This window comes from Ptychodera flava, chromosome 18 (genome assembly GCF_041260155.1).
Source record: "Ptychodera flava strain L36383 chromosome 18, AS_Pfla_20210202, whole genome shotgun sequence".
Lineage (NCBI taxonomy): Eukaryota > Metazoa > Hemichordata > Enteropneusta > Ptychoderidae > Ptychodera > Ptychodera flava.
The window spans coordinates 3,685,750-3,707,403 of record NC_091945.1 but is presented as its reverse complement, the minus strand read 5'-3'; the positions used below and the strand labels follow the sequence as shown (position 1 = coordinate 3,707,403).

General features: G+C 38.1%; 2 protein-coding genes across 3 annotated transcripts in view; one reads left to right on the top strand and one right to left on the bottom strand.

Moving 5' to 3' along the window:
• Positions 1 to 21,654, bottom strand: part of LOC139116693 (uncharacterized) — a 559,130-nt gene that overhangs the window by 392,406 nt on the left and 145,070 nt on the right. The gene's annotated exons all lie outside the window — the stretch shown is intronic.
• The window catches only part of LOC139116689 (macrophage mannose receptor 1-like), a 155,392-nt gene that overhangs the window by 21,726 nt on the left and 112,012 nt on the right, over positions 1 to 21,654 (top strand). The window contains exons 8-12 of one of the 2 annotated variants that reach the window (XM_070679278.1): positions 3,501 to 3,601; positions 4,474 to 4,740; positions 4,915 to 5,066; positions 16,853 to 16,940; positions 17,428 to 17,678. In XM_070679278.1, the coding sequence (XP_070535379.1) occupies positions 3,501 to 3,601; positions 4,474 to 4,740; positions 4,915 to 5,066; positions 16,853 to 16,940; positions 17,428 to 17,678 (859 nt within the window). The remainder of the gene's footprint in view (positions 1 to 3,500; positions 3,602 to 4,473; positions 4,741 to 4,914; positions 5,067 to 16,852; positions 16,941 to 17,427; positions 17,679 to 21,654) is intronic. The other variant, XM_070679279.1, reaches the window with a different exon arrangement.

Below are 21,654 nucleotides of genomic sequence, written 5' to 3'. Positions count from 1 at the left end.
GATGCACCAGTTTGGAGACATGGGCTTGAAGTGAAATAACTCGAGTTCGGTAAAAGAGACAATTCCGGAAGTCTACGGTTAAACCTTTATTAAAAACCAATGTTTCGACCTCACACAGGTCCTTCTTCAGGGTAATAAGGGAGAGCTTGGAATACCGATCGCACTATGATGGTGAACATAGGTGAATTTTGATGAGGTGGTTCTTGAGTTTGGTAGCCTCTGTCCGAAATTAATCATAATTCGAACAGATGCATCTGTATCGGAGGGACTGGCTCCACTGAATAGCTTAGAATGTGTGGCTGGATGACATCTGGTTGTCCATAGATACGAATGTTTGTCTGTGGGTTTGTTGTATACTGTTGTTTCAATCTTGTCCTCGGTGAGTATCATCAGTGTGTCCAGGAATGAGATCTCTTTGTCGCTGTATTCCAGGGTAAACTGTAGAGTGGGATGGATAGCGTTACAATATTGATGGAATTGTTTAAGGTACTATGCACCTCGAAAGTGAAAGACTTAAACTTTTGCTCTAACTTTCCTCAAGGAATCTTTCAATCATTCTCTTTCAAAATCAAGAATAAAAATAGGGGGTCACCGTGCAAATTTTGGTACTAGAGAAACAAATTACCCAAGATTTACCGATATTGGAAATTCAAAATGGCCGCCATCCCTGTGTTAACTCTATGGAGAAAAATAAAAATTTTCGAATTTCGAAAAACTAAGCCGGTGAAAAGTTTTCTTTCACAAAGAGCTTTAAAATGAACCCCCACATGTGGTATATCAGAAGAGAATTGTAAAAGTTTGAGAGTCCGAATGTCTGTCCCCGAGGTGCTTTCTACCTTAAGTTGATCTAGACCATGTTGCCACATAAATCTGATGTCGTCGATGAACCGTTTCCAGTTGTCTGACTCCGGTGTGTATATGTCTAGAATTTCAGTGCTTTCCAATTTACCCATCTCAATATTAGCATACGGCTGGGCGACTTTACTACCCATAGCAGTACCGCATATACGAGATAATACTGACCTTTGAATTCAAAGTATTTTTTGTGAGAATGAATTGCAACATCTCACAAATAAGTTCGGGGTTGACTCTTACGGTGTTGTGTTCTTCAATCATTTCTTTGACTGCTTGAACGCCGTAACTGTGTATGATATTGTAGAGGGACACTACATCCAGAATGACGTCCTCTTGTGTTGCAGATCTTGTAGGTGGTGGATGGTGTCTTTAATGAAGGACGGTAGCGATCATGCTATGGGTTGTAGATGAAAGTCGACAAAGCTGGCCATTGGAGTAGTGATCGAGTTGCATTGTTGGATGATAGGTCTGAGAGGAATGTTTTCTCTATGAACTTTCGGGAGCCCATAAAAATGTCCCGGTGATGCTTCTTTGGGAAACAGTCTTTCAGCCTTACATTGGTGATCCAGTTGTTTTGGTGCCATCTTCTTAGCTTGGATTCTAGTTCTTTTATGTATACCTCAGTGGGGTCTTTGTCCAGGGTCTGATAGTAGTCAGTGTTATTAAGATGTTCTAAGCAATTATTTATATAGTCCTGCGTATCCATGACAACAATACCGTTACCATGTCCGCTGTTATATAGTTATTGTATTGTTATTCCGTAGTTGTTTGATAGCTAAACGTTTGTCAGGATCAATGTTATCAAAAGTTTGTCACCAGTTGTCTTCATTTATGTCTTGCTCAACAGCAGAGAGGAAAGCTTTGAGGATGAGATTTTCATAAGGTGGTGGATTGTAGTGGGATTTTTATATTGGAAATTGTCCCCGTTCAACGTTATAGTCCGAGTTGTTATCAGGATCGCTGTTCTTTTCTCTGAATTCATATTGAAGTCGCCTCTGTTCACCTTGATAGTGAGACCGGTTTTCATAGCTCTCCGTTATTACCCTGAAGAAGACCTGTGTGTGGTCGAAACGTTGTTTTCTTAAATAAGGTTTAACCTTAGACCACTGGACTTACCTTTCGACTATGAAACTCAATACTGAAATATTCTATTAGCGATCGACTTTATAAAAAGTCCAGGATTCTGCAATCTCCCCAACGAATTATGTTTTATTTGAGCGTGATGTACCGAGAGTGTTTCTAAAGACTGAAGTATGTATAAAAAATAGGATAACTGAAGGACGAAATCGTTGTATTACTTATTATGAGTGTATAGTTATTACGAGTTCAATTTCATTGTTGAAGTGTCCACTGGGGATAATTTAATTGACATTTTACATGCGTGTATATTTTCACCTCCTACTGGTTATACACGTGGATGGCGTGAGTATAGACTATTTCAATCAATGTAGGCAGTTGTGTAGGTAGGTAAGTGGGTATGTAGGTAGGTAGGTGGGTATGTAGGTAGGTAGGTGGGTAGGTAGGTAGGTAGGTAGGTAGGTAGGTAGGTAGGTGGGTAGGTAGGTAGGTAGGTAGGTAGGTGGGTAGGTGGGTAGGTAGGTAGGTAGGTGGGTACTGTGGGTGGGTAGGTGAGTATGTAGATAGGTGGGTCGGCGGGGTAGGTAGGTAGGTAGGTTTTTTGGTAGGTTGGTTTGTCTATCAGTCTGTGCATGCTAGAAAAGAAGCTAATAAAACTCATTTATAATAAAAACAACATTTCTGATTTTGTTCCAAGGAATACTATTCACAGGTTTGATGAACTTTTTTGGCAACTCAGTCGATCTTTATCAAGATTCATGTACGGCCTTGAAACTCTAAGCTCATTAACAAATTGAAACCTAAAGTCACAGATTTGATCGTGCTAACGTAAATTATATTACCATGCCCTGCCTGTCGCATTTTGATTGGTCGAGCTGAACCACGTGACTGACCACAAATACACAGTAATGGTCTGTTTATATGCCCGTGAATATGAATAATAAGATTAACAACTCAAAGTATCGTAACTTTACAGCTCAAACGTAAATCATAATCAATCACAAAATAAAATGGAGCACTTGTGGGCCTAGTTGAGATACCTTTTTCTGAAAATATTTCCAGATTTGCCAACATTTTACAGCGCGCGTAACAGTGCGTCGCGTATTGCTCAGTTCTGGGGCCCAGTTGTCGTTCGCTCCTGAAATTTTCGGAAATTTTGACGGTTTTCTTGGGTTCGCTGATAATATAATGGAAATAACAGACTCCGCTCTGACCATTAACGTTTATTTGTGGTCGCGGGCTCGAGGAAAGCCAAATTAACGGGCTCGGCAAGCCTCGCCCGTTAATTTTTGGCTTTCCTCTCGCCCTTGCCCACAAATAAACGTTAATGGTCAGCGCGTCGCCCGTTATTTCTATAGTAAAACTCTTGAATATTTTATTGATTCAATAATTCACTTTTCGCTACGACTATACGATGTGGAAATAATCGGGTGAAATGGGTGGCTACGCACTACATTTTAAATCTCCACTATTCTGAAGGGTATCTTTGCAAGTGTCTCGTGTATAGGGCATAAAGCATGTGAACGTAACAAGGCAATAATATGGCACAATTGTTTATATTAAAACAGATGGTCTGATGGTACACCCTTGGATTATGAAAACTGGCATAAAGATGAACCAAATGACTACTATGGCGAAGAGGGATGCGTTCACATAGCTAGATACTCAGGTGCAATAATGTGTTCCTGTAACTTACTTTTTGGTCCTTAAAGGCCCTGTGTTGGCACCAGATTGTCTAATCAGAAGATTTACTTACGAGATTACAATTGCAATGGAAAACAAAAGACTATCACACCCCATAGTCCTCGTACAGACTAGAACAAAGGGGATCCCAGGGATCGCCAAAAGTGCCTTTAAAGTGAAGCAGCACCCTTTCAAACAAGCATTACTATATTTTGCATATTTGCTGTGACGCATATGTTGTGTAAGTCACATTAAGATGGCCCTTAATAAGTAGAAATTGATATTATTGCATGCGTTATGCCTCGACAATTCCTGAAAAAGTGATATAGCGAGTAACGTATCATTAAATGGAGACATATGATTGAATCGAGTAAAACACGCCAAAAAAAATTAACCATAGCAATGTAGTCAGTGACTGTGGCTTTTATAAAACTTAGCTCGTTTAAGGTATAACGCGCCTCGCGCACAGATATTTGGACAAACTCTCCAAAGTTTTTTTCTGCTTTACCACTTTTAGGGCCTCATTTTGAAGCCCTTTGAGCAAGTGAAATGACGGTCTTAGATTCTTAAAAATCCAAAATTATATTTTTCTCCATAGAGTTAACACAGGAACGGAGGCCATTTTGAATTTCAATTTGTCGGTAAATCTTGGGATATTTGTCTCTCTAGTGCCAAAATTTACGCGGTGACCCCCGATTTTTATTCTCGATTTTGAAAGTGAATATTTGAAATATTCCTTGAGGAAACTTTGATAAAAAAGTTTAATCTTTCACTTTCGAGGCGCATACTACCTTAAGCGTAGTAGATTCTTTGGCAGTGTATCTGAAAATCCTATACTTTTCTGACCCATCCATGCAGATAATGCAACGTGGAATGACAATCATTGTGCGGTAAAGTTTTCCTTTATCTGCAAGAAATTCAATCACAGTGTTGACCCAATAACGCATCCTCCAACAACACCGATGCCAGGACCTTGTCCAAGGGGATGGACAGAGTTTGATTATAAATGTTACAAGTTTTTTGGACTGGATGACGTCAACGAAAGACGGAACTGGTCAGCAGCAAGAACTGCGTGTAAGAGTCTGCGCAGTCACTTAGCAACGGTACATACCAGAGAAATTCAGAGTAAGTAGGAGAGTGAGATGGTGATTCGGTGATATCGTCTACTTTGAAAGTTTTCGTAAACAATTACAAATTATACAAAATTTACAGTTTGTCATGTTGGAATTTTCTCGAATGTATCATAAAAACCCAATACCACTACACAAACTGTATCGATAAACATATGGTCCATTCCAGAGTTCATATATAGCAAGATAGCATTTGCTCAATCTGGGATCTGGATCGGCCTGAGGAAGGCTCGGAGACAATTGCCGTTCAGATGGAGTGATGGTGAAGCAACAATGAGTTATACCAACTGGGGCAATAACCAACCATATATATATGGAATGGTATGTTATCAACCATTCAGTAAGCAAATGCGTCTGCATTTTGGTTCACTTGTTCACACTATCACAGTGTCAATCTTTGATGTCACTCCATGCAGTTGGAAAATAATTGTAGAATTCGAAGCGAGGGTTTCTTTGTCGACTTATTCTTGTGCAAGTTCTTTATACAGCATGTATTACCATAATTTATTAACCATCACAACCTTTTAAACTTACGTAAATAATAATAATAATTAATATAATATAATATAATATAATATAATATAATATAATATAATATAATATAATATAATATAATATAATATAATATAATATAATTATTATTATTATTATTATTATTTTATTATAAAGCCTTCAAAAGAAGAGAAATACAAAAACTAAAACAATGACAATTTAAAAATCAGGTATTAAATGAAAACACTCGGTACAAGACAACAAAAAAATCCCAAATTTAAAATGGTCTTAATAACATATTAAGAAGATGACGACTGTTTAAATCTTTTGCAAGTAACAACTGGCGAATGCTGTCAGTCAGCCCATCTGGCCTTGAACATGTTTTCATATTTTTACGGATCGATTGAGAATATCGCTTGTCAAAAATATACCGCAAAAGTGAAATACCATTTTTGACACAAATTCTATTAACACGTGATACTAAATCAGTGTGACCATGCAATCTACCACATAAATGCATATTCAAAAGATGCAGGTAAAAACAACGTGCACGAGATTTATTACTGAAGATGGATTTTATCAAATCAAGAGAACTGATTTCAAGAGACGTATCAATTTTCATAACATTAATTGCCTTCAGGAAAGAAGTACTTCTACAATATTTATGAATGCCAAACCCAGCTTTTAATAATTTTGACTGGATTTTTTCGGCCTCATTAATTGATGATTTAGACATGTGTACACAGTTAATACCATACATAAACTGGTCTTATGGCTGCATTCCATACATAAGCGAGTACATTACAGTCAATATGGCCATTACTGAATCCAGCGCCTTGAAGTCCATAAAAAGCTTTCCTACATGCATTTATTCTATTTCTGATGTGATCATTAGGATTAGACGATGAAAGTGTAACACCTAAATAGTTCACACTTTCGCATTCATCCAGTCTTACACCACTCAGTAACCAATATGGATGTGGTGTAAGTGTACATTTACCGAAAATAACACAGCTTGTCTTTTTAGGATTGAAACACAAGCCATGATTTGTAATATATGTGTTTGCAATCTCGATCATATTTTGAAGACCAGTTACAGAAAGGCTAGCTAACAATAAGTCGTCAGCATAACAAAAAACATTAAATGACAAATTATTAATCCTGATACCTCCAACACATGACGACAATTCATCCACTAAATCTTGATAAAACAAATTGAAAAGAAAAGGAGACGATAATCCTCCTTGACGGGTACCTACAGACACAACAACTGGTTCACTCAAACTAGAACCCCACTTAATTTGTACGCTTAGATGCCTATACCAATACACTAAAATCTTCCAACAATGATTAGGAAGTACATCCATTGCTTTATAAAACAAAAACATCATGAGGTACAGCATCAAAGGCTCCCTCTGCATCTAGAGAGCAAGTATAAACTGTCGATCCTCGTTTGTTACAGTATGAAATTACATCATTTGCTAAGGCTGCAGCAGTGGCAGTTCCTCTACCAGTAACAAAACCAAACTGTAAATCACTAAATTCATGTTGACCGGAAACATCGAGAATATAAAGTTCAATAATTTTCGAAAATGTACAGGATAAGGTCAAAGGTCTATAATGTTTTGGTACTGCAGGATCAAGTGTCGATTTCTTTAACAAAGGGATAAGTAAACCTTTAGTAAATGACAAAGGAACAATACCAAATTTAAAACAGATAGAATACATTACACTCATATGATAAATAACCTTAGAGTTAATGGAATATTTCAAATGTTCAGACATTATACCGTCTGCTCCGGGTGCACAGCCAGATCTCAGCTTCTTTATGTACGTAACGAGCATAGATTCAGACATAACAAAGTCAGAAAAGGTAACATCCATTAGGCTGGTGCATTTATCTCGAACCTTAAGTTTGGCAGTCGACATAGCCTCACTAGTACAACTAGTCATACTAAATTTACTGGTGAAGTGATCGTAGAACTTCGTAATATTAATACTGGCATCGTTATTTTGAGATGTATCATGTTTTGTCTTACGAATGCAATTCCAAAATTTCCTTAAACTACGACAAGTATACAGTGAGTTAAGCAAACGAGAAACGCCATTTATCTTGCTATTCATTGCTCGATTACATGAATTCCTGTATGTCTTTTTCGCTGCTTTGTAGCATAAATAAATTTGTCCACTACGAGGTCAGCCACAGGATTTCCATATGCTAAACCAAATATTATATTATAGCTTTGTCAATACCAGTGGATTTTGTGACGTCATATCCATACATTATTACTGATAATGTATTCCATTATTCAGCATTGCGGCCCCACAGCGAGCAAGTTTTTCTTTTGAAAACGTAAAAAGGACTGCGCATTTCAAAGGAGGGAAAGTATCGGATAAACCATGTAATACACAAAACTACAAATCTTGATAATGGTGCACAATGTTAATGTCTTACTGTACGATTTATCACATTTTTTTTAGTCCTCACGCATGCACTTGTCGTCTGTCGGGCTGGCGCTCAGCATCCAGTCCCCGTCCGATACGTTTGTTTACAACATGGTTCGCTTCGTTGCCGTATAGGTGAAACAGAACTCAGTACGTTTGCAAACTCCTAGACGATACTTGGTTTGACACATGGCATATTATGTATGTCAGTGGCCATGTAAACTATGCAAGCGTGAAAGGCTACTCGAACCAGCCGTAAACGGGCCAACAACGGCAGCTTGCTGTCATCAACCTTGACCGGAAGTGTCTACGGAAATTACTACGGAGCCATTCAAAGTCTCTGTCCAAGGTCAGCTACTACCAACAATCATGACGACCGTGGACTCTCCGTTGATCTAACATCTCGGCCACCTAATTCTGATGCACTGACTGTAATCGGAGACAACTTTCATTCATCGTTTTTTTCTCCTTGTCTGTGGTTTTACCTTGCCTTGTTCTCGATATCGCGACGGTACGGAACCCTCCAGTATGTTTGTCAAGTGTACCTTTCAAGCACCCGTTTACGTCAAGTTTTCTCGTTCGCCGAAATAAAATAGCTCTTCTCGAGAAGCCAAAATAAATTTATAGACACAATTATTATTGAAATATAAACATTTGAATAACAATGTTGAACTTTGTTGGTATCGTTTGCAATGAATGCTGTACTACTAGCGACATAATAATGATCGTATTGATCAGCTGATACCATGGCATGCAGCTCGCTGATCATGCTGATGTCGATGCATGAACATTCCGTTTTCTTCATCTCTGGCATTTCACCGTGTCGGCTTTTTGAATGGCATGATATTTAAAGGTGATGTTTCAAGTTTGATATAGACGGTAGGGATGCAGTTCCTTTTCATTTCCTTCGAAAATACATCGTTTTTCAATTCAAAATTGAACCGTGAAAGTGTTGGTCATTTTTTGTGCTGAACGTGCGTGTTCAGTGCAGTGCAGTGTGGAGTGCATGTGATGTGTACAGAGTCAGGACGCTCACTGGCTTCAAACTCAGTTTAATTTTCCTTTTATTCGTTTTCTACAACTACAAATTCACTGGCATTGCCAAAACTATAAAATAATAGCAATAATGACCCCCTCCCGGCCCATAATGGACTCAAGCAAACTTTGCACTCCATAATGTACTCGGCTTCGCCTCGTACATTATGTCGTGCAAAGTTTGCTTTCGTCCATTATGGGCCGGGAGGGTTGCATTATTGCTTAAATATAATATAATATAATATAATATAATATAATATAATATAATATAATATAATATAATATAAGTATTATATAGAAATAATAACGCGAATAATTATAGGTTCAATTTCCGTGAAAATTTCACCATAAGGGTATTTTGGGTCGAAAAGACCAAATATGATATCGATTTTACTACTCCATGTCTTCATGGTAACCATTTTAGGGGTTGAAAATTTCAGTTTTTCCAATATCCAATGAAAAGTTACTTTGATTGATATGAAAATTATCTAGCGGGGGGGAGTTGGGTCAGAGAACACAAAAACCAGACTTATTTTAATGTTTTGAGTTGCCATGGTAACTATTCTGGGATTGAAAATGTTACTTTTTCCCTAATTCCTATTAAAGAACTATTGATTGATGTAAAAATTGATAATAAGGGTTTTTCTGGTTAGCACACCAAAAAAAATCACACTCATTTTAATGTGAGATGTTTCCATGGCAACCATTCAGGAGTAAAAATTACCAGTTTTTCAAAGATTCAATCTAAAATCCAGGAATCAACAGATTTTGTTATATCAAAGGGATATTTTTGGTTAGAAAGACCAAATATCCAGTGTAAAAATCCAGTAATCAACAGAAATATTATACCAAAGGGTTATTTCGGGTTAGAAAGACAAAATATGATATCCATTTTTACTGCCCTGTGTTTCCTTAGTAACCTATTTGCGTTTTAAAATTTCAATTCTTTTCCTAAGTCCATTAAAAGTAATCCCAGTTACTATGCAAATGCTCTCCTAAGTGTATTTATAACAGCATGAACTCCATGTTCATTTTTGTTTTATGTTGCCATAGTAACCATTTCAGTAACCACAGTTTTTTTATTTAAAACCATAGACCCTCGAGAGGGTCTATGTTAAAACATAATTCACTGTTTTTTATTTATTTTATGGATTTCTAAGTAACAACTTTTAACATTTGTTCTATAATAATAATAATAATAATTGTAATTTCTTTGCCTTCATTCTAGAAAGAATAATAAAGATAATGTATATTGGGGCCATTTTGGTCAAAATTATGTTTTCCATTAATTAGTGTGTTAGAATTAATTTTACATAGACCTGAAATAATTTTTCAAGCATTTTTAATTGTGTTTCATACAGTCATCCCAAATAAGTGTTATATAGTATATTACTAACTTATTATGCATTTATCGAATTAAGTTTATGCCTTCAAATTAATTTTATGTCCTGAAATTAATTCTACTAGTATCCGAACCCAATCCTCCTTATCACCCAATGTACCATTATATTTATCACAAGCAGTAACAGTAGCGCAGAGTTTTTTTTGTTTTATTTAAAACATAATTCACTGGTACTTATTTATTTTATGGATTTATAATTAACGACGTATAATAATGTTCATTTTTATAATAATTTGTTTTGATTTCTTTGCCTTATTCCAGGAAGAATAATGGAGACAAAATTATATATTTCTGATTGTTTAACTAAAGTAAAATTATGGCCATGTAGTGGTGCATTATTTTTTGTGTGACCTGGCATGACCCCATAAACTCTATGATTCTGATGATTAGCTAGATCTCCTTTTTCCATGGTAGCAATTGTTAAATTTGAACATGATCCATGTATAACTTTAAACATTTTTTTAAACCCAGCAGGCCAAGAAAAGGGGAAATATTACAAGTTAAATGTTTCATGTTTAATATTGCCCAGGGCTCGAAATTAACTTTTTTCCCTGGTAGTTCACTTGGGCAACCATATTCTGAAGTTGGTAGCCCGATGACACTGGCTGGTAGCCCATGCATATTTTAGATCAGGGGTATCTTTTTTCGTTAACCAGACAAGAAAGGGCTATTTTACAAGGTTCTTCCCATGAAGTGAATTTTCTAGTCTTTTGATGTGTATACTTGCACACCTTTAATGCCCAAGGAAACAGGTGTAATGGACGACAGTGGGACTCAAAAGTTTTTTGACCTATAAACAACCCGTTTCACTCTCACAGTTGTATGCAAATTTTAAAAGTCGCCATGACAACATGACAACAATATGGCCTTTTCAGCACTGAGACATACTGTAGCAGGGCTAAAAATAGACCATGGCCCTTCTGTTTGGAGGAGGCATAATTTCCATGTCATTTAGATTGATACATTATTATCAAAATGCAACGAGAATGCGTTTTTATTGGCCATCGTTTCCTGTGCCTGTCATTCAAGTACGTCAGTTCAGATATGGAAACTTTGTTGCAAAGTTGCACCGCACGACCGGTCGTCTCCAGAACAAAGTCATACTATGGCAAATTTCTATGCCCAGCTGGCTTTGACTGCATTTATCTAGCTCGTCCCAAAGTGACGGACGCATCTTTCAACCTTTCAGCTTGGTGAAAAACGCATTTATTGATTCGCCATAGGCCTGTGGACTCGCTTATTTTTGCACAAGTGCTACATGGACATAGGAAAAAGTTGTTGTATACTCACTGTTTCAGTGAATCCGCCATGATGAGAGTTCTCGAATCAAAAAATGTTGCCGAGCTCGAATACAAATGTCTTCAACGTCATTGTTATACAAGAGTTAGCATTCCAAAGTCTGTAACCCTGATTTTTTTCAAAGTTCGGAGAAGGCCGGCATTTTCATCTGAATTATTGAACTACGTGAAACGCAAAATTCCATCGCATATTATCTGGCAATATGTACAGTAGAAATACTGTATACGTACGGTCGCTCCAGGTACGTATAAGCTTATACTCCACAAAATGGCCACAGGCGGTGTGAACTTTCTGAAAGGATTTCCTAAACGTCCTACTTGTTACCTTAGGGACTCACTTGTTATGTCCCGAAAAGTATTCTCTGCAGTAATTCCAGTTTCTGTCAACATGCAAAGCTCAACGAAAAGATTATAGCACCAGACATAGTGTACAGACTACACATTCACGCGCAGGTAAACTCAATTACGCATGCTCATATTGGCAGACAACACTGGCAAACGAGTGCGCATGCGTGAAGGTATATTTGCAGCAAATACACTGGCATAGACTCTCCACAGTCGCTGTGCCTTGTTTTGTGCGCGCCCACGACTGCCACGATGGGCCTGCATTCGAACACCTCTTTTTCAGAATTCCCACAGCTTAAATGAACTGTTATTAGATTTCTATATAATACTTATAGCCCCTAAACTTGTAATAATAATAATAACAAGGCAGTATTGCTGAAGGCAATGAGTACTTGGGCCGTGATAGAGTGATTTTGAGGACAATATAAACTACTATTCAAATATGGTCTTGAATTTCCTCCTGTCAATTAGGCATTTGATTAACTGGTTATTAAACGAAGCAATGGCATGACAACAGCAAAATATGTCTAGCAACTTTTGTGGAGTTTGAGGCAGGGGTTCTTTATTTATAGTGGAAATTGCTTAAACTCCTTAAATATTCAAATTACAGCAAATTTCTTTTGTTCTCGATGGTAGATGTCTAATATTTAGATGGGCATATTTAGATTTCTACCCTATAGTTATCCCTATATACCAAAAATTGGACATCCAGCTCTATTGGCTTGCTCAGAATTAGATATGCGCATAATTAATGAGGTACAATATGTGGTGTCATAAGGTGTCTTATCATACCAAATATGAAGGGTGTAGCACTTGTGGTTACTGAGTTGTGGACAAATATATATATTTGAGGTCAAAGGTCATTGAGGTCACGTGACATTTTGTCAAAATAATTGTATTGCTAAGTTATTCCTATATACCAAAAATCAGACCTCTAGCTCTATTGGCTCGCTCAAAATTAGATATGCGCATAATTAATGAGGTACAATATGTGGTGTCATAAGGTGTCTTATCATACCAAATATGAAGGATGTAGAACTTGTGGTTACTGAGTTGTGGACAAATATATATATTTGAGGTCAAAGGTCATTGAGGTCACGTCACATTTTGTCATAATAATTGTATTGCTAAGTTATTCCTATATACCAAAAATCAGACCTCTAGCTATATTCGCTCGCTCAAAATAAGATATGCGCATAATTAATGAGGTACAATATGTGGTGTCATAAGGTGTCCTATCATACCAAATATGAAGGGTGTAGCACTTGTGGTTACTGAGTTGTGGACAAATATGTATATTTGAGGTCAAAGGTCATTGAGGTCACGTGACGTTTTGTCAAACAAATTATATTGTTAACTTATCCCTATATACCAAAAATCAGACCTCTAGCTCTATTGGCTCGCTCAAAATTAGATATGCGCATAATTAATGGGGTACAATATGTGGCGTCATAAGGTGTCCCATCATACCAAATATGAAAGGTTTAGCACTTGTGGTTACTGAGGTATGGACAATAATGTATATTTGAGGTCAAAGGTCACCAAGGTCACATGATATTTTGTCAAAATGTCTGAGATATCTGCGTGAACTGATGGACTCACGGACGGATATGACCCAATCTATAAGCCCCCTGGACTTTATCCGTAGGGACAAAAAACTGTGTCACTGCATCCTTTAGGCAATATGAATACGATGAGAAACTAAATTTTTATTTTTCTTGGCCTTATACATGGGAGTCTATGGAGAACTGCCTTATACATGGGAGTCTATGGAGGTGTAAACTAAAAAGTCCTCTAACACGGCCAAATTCGATCGCATTGTGAAACAAATCGACGTACATCTGTATGGGGTTGGGTACTATTCTTGTGCAAAGTTTGAAAGAAATTGACCAGGGCATGTCTGAGATATCTGCGTGAACGGACGGACGGACGGACTGACATGACCAAACCTATAACTCCCCCAGGACTTCGTCCATGGGCACTAAAAACAACGCAACAGTTATTACAGCTACACCGGCGGTAGGTTCATATCCAGAGCCCCGTACGGTCTGCCGCCGTCGCTTGAAAACAATCTCATAAACCCGGCCATATGGGCAGCTGTGTATGGGCAGCTGGATACTTGACTTCCCGGAGAAGGCGAGCTGTCACGTTCAAGCTCAGGATTATTTGTCGATCAAATTTCAGTAAATTTACCTTACCTAGATGAAATCTTGTCTATAGGCTGAAATTTCGCCGAAGTTTGACAAAATTACATCGATTTTTCAGGTTCATATCCGACATTTTTTAGTTTTGAGTGCAGACAGAAATAAGTTTTGAGGCAACATGACTGCGATCCCATGTTGACCCTAGCCCTGCGTACGATGCTATGTGCTACAGCTGACACACAGCATCGAACGCAGGGCTAGCGAGAGAGTTGCCGACATCGACGGTTATTTACGAGAAGTGAATAAAAGACTGTCATTTTTGGAAGCAATCGAGTAGCTGAGGTAGGCTGGGATACGACTTGGGCCCAAGAACGCTGAATTTCGGCAGTAATTTGGCTTTTTACGTCAAGTCCCAAAATGGATTTGAAGTCACCGACCCTACGTACGGGTCTTTGCAGGGCTGTGGTGAGCGGGGCGATTAGCTGTAGCGGAACACACAGCATCGTACGCAGGGCTAGTTGACCCCAAGTGAAAATGTGTTCGCGATCAAATCTTCCTATATTTTTTTCAGAATTTTCGACAAAATCATTGCTTCTTAAATCTTTTGTAAAATATAAAATACTAAAATAAAAATGCGATGTGCCATGTCTCCAGATTTCTAAAATATCGTTCGTTGACCGTTCGACGGAATAGGCCTACTCATTTCGCAAACTTGTGACGCAGTTGAAATTCAATACTGACCGCCAAATAATCTTAATGAGACGAGATCATTCTAGACATCCTCCAAATTATCCAACCATTCGCGTTAGAGTTCAGCTCGCTTAGAGTATCATAACATTCTTCGGCCTTCGTTTAGATCGACCCTAATCTCTCCCATTTAGGAAATAAATACACAAGCTACCTTGACAAAACTTCGTGCACCATCCAGGACCAAACGCACTACAAATCTGTCTTGACGTCATCATCTCCTTACATGGTAATTGGCATACCGTATTTTTTAGCAACGGAGACACAGAATACGTCGGAGTATTCAGTTTCAAAACGTATTACATTGTGTGATGTTGTCAAAAAAAGGTAATGTTACTGCAGTGGTATAAATTACAAAACACAAAAGTTCAAATCAGTTTATTTTGGACTGGCTTTACCCAACATTTCATATTGTTTCTTATGCCAGATTTGACCACGTGCTTACTGGCGACCCTTTACAGGCAAATTTTGTGTCAAATGGTGTGTTCTCCTGGAAAAACAAACGTACGATTTCTATATGAAGGAGGCGAAATTTGCCCTCAAAACTCGAAACCACCCCTTTGTGGGGTGTACCTAGCTATTTTGAACGAGCTTCTCGAATCTGCAGCTCTATTTCGAAATGATGGTCTGGTTTTCTCAGCTCAAGGATAAGTGCTCTCCATCGCTATGGGCATTACTATTCTCAAGTGGGGGTACAGTTTCCAGTCGTAATGTTTTTCATTGTGTCCGGGATATAAAACCTTTCCTTTCCACACTTTTACTTTGATTAACACTAGTCCACATCTTGTCAGCGATTAAACATGTTTCAAGTTTAAATGTTAATTCTGGTCTCGAGCCCTCTTGTTCGACCAAACTGAAATTACCCCTCCCACTTTGGCTCGTCCAGTGGGTGTAGCAAGGGTCGTGCCATCGCCTAGGAAACGGAGGGTGCATTAATTGTTGCATTTCGATGCACATTTTGATTATATTCAGAAGATTTTGTGGCAAAAACTCAGATAGAGAAGCATTTATATTCACATCTCACTTATTCAAGACTGGCTGAGAGCAGCACTTCCATTCAGTTAACATCATTACGCCATTTATTATGCCAAGAAAGATGAAGCCAAGACATTTTGCCCTCCCTGGTCTCAGCCAGAAATGGTTATACCTTACAGAGTTTTTTCCCACGGAATGAAAACAAATGTACTTGGGCTGAGGCCCAAGTACAATAATAATAATAATAATAATAATAATAATAATAATAATAATATTATATAGGGCTCAGCCCTTGGTGTCGCGCCAGGGGTTAAGATTGGCAATGTTATTTGTATTGATTCATGATAAAATGTAATTAATTGTTACTTCATAAACGTTTATATGACAACTATGCCCAGTTTCCCTCTGATGAAAGCAGTTCACGTACGTACACGACGTCAAACCCTGCAGCAGAGCAGGTATAGATTTTCTGTAACGTGTAAAAATTTTGGACAAAATTGGCAATTTTTGCAATGATAACAGCCTATTGCGTTAAACAAGGGACGTATTATGCAATCATTATCATTGCAATGGTAACCGCACTGCCCACCTTCCACTTGCAAGCTGAAAACACGGTCCCTCCTGCTGAAAACTACAGAGTTCTGTCTAAAAACTGGCAATTTTTGAATCTAATTATTGACACAGGGGGCGCTTTTCTAAAATTAAATCCCAGCATTCTTTGCGTATGCCCCCGTTCATATGCACGACAGTTTTCTCCCTTTATCTACATAAACGATATTTTGTATCGGCGACAAGGTGCATAATAACATTTACTGGCTAATAAAAGAGGTATATTTTATAAATGGCATGTTGTATAATAGTAATTTGTTTCGTATTTGTTTATTTACGAGTACTCAAAAAAAAACATGGCGGCGCCCATGAAAGAAGGGTACACTTCCGGTTACTCGCATAGTATATTATAAATATGCGCATGCGTAGTCAGTAAGCCGCTGGCGCGACTAATAATAATATGTGCAAATTAAGTTGTTTACAAATGTACCGTCAATGCATCATTTATTATTTATTTCTTCGATAAATAGAACTTCTTTAGTGTTAAAGCAAGACGTCACATATTTGTGCAAACATAGTTAATTCTGACAAGAGGCGTTTACTGTCTTTTTTGAAATTCATACCACAACTCATGTTTAAAATGGAAAATAAGATCACGATGTTCTTCCCCTTAAGACATGTGTGGAAGTTAGCGAAGGCAGTGGACAATGGAGGAAAGAACGCTGTAACTCAGAGAGCGCTTGGCTATGTAAAGGCGAAAAAGGTAAAATGATATGCTCATTTGATTGTGAGTTTTACAATAGTAAAATAAATTTCACTGCTATCTTACAAACTCCCAATGCACTTGTCGACTTTAAAAGAAATTTAATTCAAGTGAATTTGATTAATTTACACATAATAGTTAAACGTAAATTCTGTAAGTTTAGAAATTTCTTGCTGATTTAGTATCAGTTGCACTAAGGAGAAAAATATCTGCAAAATTTCTTTTCACAAGTCTCATTAAATATTTCGCGGCTACTCTTTTAAGTCACTGTCCTTCTATCGTTATTAATATCAGGGATAAGCAAACACGTGTGCCCCATACTGTTTTTACTCTGTCTTCAGTAGTATCACGGTGAGCTCATGAATAAAGTTGATATTCAAGAGGGCGGTAAACAAAGCGACAAGGACAAAGCTGCATAGCAAACTCACAAGACTAAACGCCCAAACAGCCAATTTTTACATCAAACTTTGTTTACTTTTGCCACCAGATGTCGAACCACAACCTGAAGATCCTACCAAACCTGACGACAAAGCATGCATTGCCGGCTACACCTATTACAACGGAGGTTGTTATAAAGCGTACAAAAATCCGCAAACGTTTCAGCAAGCGTCGATGCAGTGTAGGAAAGATGGTGGAAACTTAGCCAGCTTGATGAATGCATTCGAGGAAGCCTTCGTGGAGACTTTGGCATACATTCAAGGTTTTCCATTATGGATCGGGATGGAATTAAATAATGAGGTATTTTGCAATTAATGTTTGAAAGTTTCACACAGTTTGCTGGTAGTAAGCTAAGTAGCAGTGTCGGAAGCTAATATTGCCTGAATGCATTTACACAAATACATTAAGTAAAATTAAACGAACAATGTATGTCTTGTATTAAAACGTGGAAGTGTAATATCCCGTCTCCGCCTTCGTCATTGGAGTTTAATTTGTAACAGTAAATAGTTGTGTGCATGTACAATTGAAAAGCTGAAATTATAACAATGTAAGCCTTTAATGTAAGCCATTAACAGAACATGGCTTCTTTCCGCAGACAGAGGAGTATGAATGGAGGGATGGCTCGCCATTTTTATACGGCGAGTTGGAATCGGTGAGGATGCAGACGGTGGTTATACCAATAGTTGTGTAAAAGCTACAAAAGATGGCTGGGAGGCAACAAATTGCGACGAACTCCTGGGAGCAATTTGTAAAATATACATGGGTATGTAATGTTCCGCATACAAATTGCCATGGTTATTGCCCGCATGGGCACACACTTACCTGCATTCGGTATTTCACTTCAAAGCGCAAGAGCCACAATTGGGACAAATTAGGTAGTAAAGGGAAAGCAACTCCACACATCGTTCATATTTGGGGTGTTTGCGTTTTATGTATGATATTGTGTATAATATAAATGTATATCCTGCTTGGCTGTTTTGTGTAAATTGTTGCTTAGCCATGGCGAGACCGGGGGGGGGGGTACTTGCTCTGAGAAGTGGTAGGGGTGTGCGGCCGCACGTAAAAAACCCGGGGCCCATTTTAGACCTAAAATCTCGTTAATTTAGGACCCCATTTTAAACCTTATGACCTTTGACCCAGGTCAAAAGTCATAGTGTCAAAATTTGCAAAAACGTAATTGGGTGAAAAGCAAGCATTTGCATGACCGAGTTACCGGCAAAGTCTACCACTATACTGCATTTACGGCTATGTTGTTGCTGGCCAATGATCTCCGAAAAACGTTTTTGGAATACTAAAAAAATTTGAGTGAAAGAAATTATCTTTCACCCTCACCAAAGTTTTGTCAAGCTTCTGAAGTTATCAGTTATCTGCAGTTACAGTCTGACTGGTGATTTTTAAAATTCAAAACTACAAGAAGCCTCGCCGTTCGTCCATAAGGCACTGCTAGTTTTCCCCATGGTTGACCTGTAATGCATGATAGTAGAAGTAGAGCCACTTTGTTTCGATATTTTTATTGGGCAAAATTCCTCCATATATGGACTTCTGACCAATTAGTGACAGTGTTTTAAAACAAAGTCTGTATTTACTTTGGCTATTGGTTGGTTTTGGAAGAGTTTTTTTAGTGTTTCGTCTTTTTCAAGTTCATGCCAGTTTTCTGTCAGGGCTTGCTTGATTTTCGTCGTTTCTATGTACGGGCTATATGTTGTTGTGAAGACTATTGTATTGTTGGTGGCGTTATTTCTTTCTTTTTTTTGTTCAAGCAGTCTTTTTCTGCTTTTATGATCTGTGTCTCTGATAATGCATTTTATTTCATTTTTTTTATATTGACTGTCTTGTAATTTGTCACTAAATTGTGTGACTTTCTGTGTGAAATCGGTTTCGTTGTTACATGTTCTGATGTATCGTAATGTTTCACCTTTGATTAGACCTTTGAATGTTGCTGCCGGATGGCATGAGTTTCTCTCTAAGAATTGGAATGTATCTGTTGGCTTTGTGTGTGTCTTGATGTCGAGAATATTCTCTTTGTTGTATCGACGACGTTTGTAGATAGTCAAGTCTAAATATGTGATTTCTTGAGGGGAGCTTTCAAACGAAAATTTGAAAGTGGGATGCATTTTGTTGATGTTTGATATGAATTCATTGAGTTCGTGATGTGTTCCGATGAAAATCAGAAAAACATCGTCCCTGAACCTTAGCCAGGTCGATATTTGTTGTTTGTGTTTCTGTATTATTCTCATTTCTGTCTCGTGGAATGTGATATCAGCTGTTTCAGGGGAAGATGGAGATCCCATGGCAACGCCGTAGATTTGCCGGTAGAATTCATCATTGAATTCAAATGTGTTGTTTTTTAAGATTATTTCTAGCAGAGCTATCATGTATTTCGTCGGTGGTTGCTTGATTATGTAATTGTTTGATGATCTTTCCTGATGTAATGCTCTGCCGACTGATTCAATTGCCTCATCATGTGGTGTATTCGTGTACATGGAATTTACATCCAGTGTTACTAGTATGGCATTGGTCAGAACTTTGGTTGTCTCAATTTTCCGTATAAAGTCTGTTGTGTCTTTGATGTATGTTGGTTGTTTCTTGACGATTTGTTTGAGAAAATGGTCAATGAACTCTGATATGTGAAATGTTGGACTGGAGCATCCACTTATGATTGGCCGTCCTATGAATATAGCTCCTGGTGGCGGCACTTTGTGAATTTTTGGTAGAAGGTACCAAAGTGGTGTTCTTATTTTTCTATTGACTGGATTCAGATATTCATATGTGTGATGGTCAATGTGTTTTTCATTGTACATTTCTGTTATGAGATTGCGTATGTCTTCTACTGTATTTTTTGTGTCATCTGTTGCCAATTTTGTGTAGTATCGTTGATCGTTAAGTTGACGATGACATTCTCTTATGTAATCATCAGTGTTTAAAATTGCTGTCCCCCGTCCTTTATCAAACGGTTTGATGGTTATCTTCTTGTTTTTTGATAGCGTTTTCAACGCTATTTTTTCTGCACGTGTCATGTTGTTTTTTGTGTTTCGAAAAGGTGTGTTAACAATAGCCAATTTTGTCGCTTCCAAATAATTCTCTAATTTTGTGTTCTCGGTTGTATGTGGGATCCATTTCGAGTTTACTTTGAATGGGTGTTGTACGGTCTGTTTGTGTCTCATAATATATCGGAGTCTCATTTTCCGAATGTATTTTTTATGTCCTCTAACAGGTGGATTCTGTTAGGACGATTTGGTGTGGGAATGAATTTTAAGCCTTTGCTAAGTACGTTGATTTCAATGTCGGTGAGTTTGTGTGTCGATAGGTTTTTAATGAATCTGAGATTGTTGTTTGTTACAGTGCTCAATTTTGTTCTATTGCGACGTTTCGTTATTTTTGTCATACTGTGATTCTTGTTTCTGTGTTTCCTTTTTTTAGCTTTGTTCTGTTTTTTGTAGTTTCTATTGTGTTTGGATTTGTGTTGTATGTGTTCTTGGTAGTTCATTATTTTTAACGGTAGTTCTCTTTTCATATGTGTTGGCCTTGAAAAAGGCCGTTTGTGGTTTGGTTTTGTTAGGCGAGAGCCGTCACTTATTGATGTTGGTGAGACGGCTTGCTGTTTATATTGTCTTTCGCCTTCTTCCTAGCCGATTTGATAGTCGAGCTAAGAAGTTGGAGTGCTTTCTCTCTCTCAGTCTTGGTGCGAATGGCCGCCGCTTCCCGACGAAGACTTCTGATGAAGGCTTTTGTTCTGAGTTTTTGTTTATCTAGATGTACTGGAAGGTAGTTGTGGAGAAGGGTGACGAATCGCTTACCGCTGTGTCGTTCTAGTTGTTGCCACTTTTGGATGAAATCGTTGTCTGGCTTGGTTCCCGCGATAAACGCTTTCAGACGGACTTGGAGGCTGCGAGGTATTGTGGATGTTCTGAGGAAGCATTTGAGTGTGGTCTGCTGTTTGCTTGTCTTTTCTTCGGTCTCGTATAGTGCCGTTAGTTCGTGTTTCGTCTTGTTGATTCTTTCGGTGATGTTGTGGTCGTCCTTTCTCTCAGACGTTGTGTGTTTTCTTACCTTAAATGTCAGATCGGGAGTGCTGCTGCGTTGTGACTGGCTCGGCGGTATGTGAAGATCTAAGTCGGAGAGAGCGAAGCTGTCGTCTGTCTCCGTGCCAGATAGTTGTTCTTTGTCTTGGTGACTTGGATCTTGTGTACCACTGCGTATAGGTTGAGCTGATGGTAGGCTCTGATCGTTATCAGAGAGACTAATGAAGCTCACTTCTTGTGTTGAGAGATTGGGG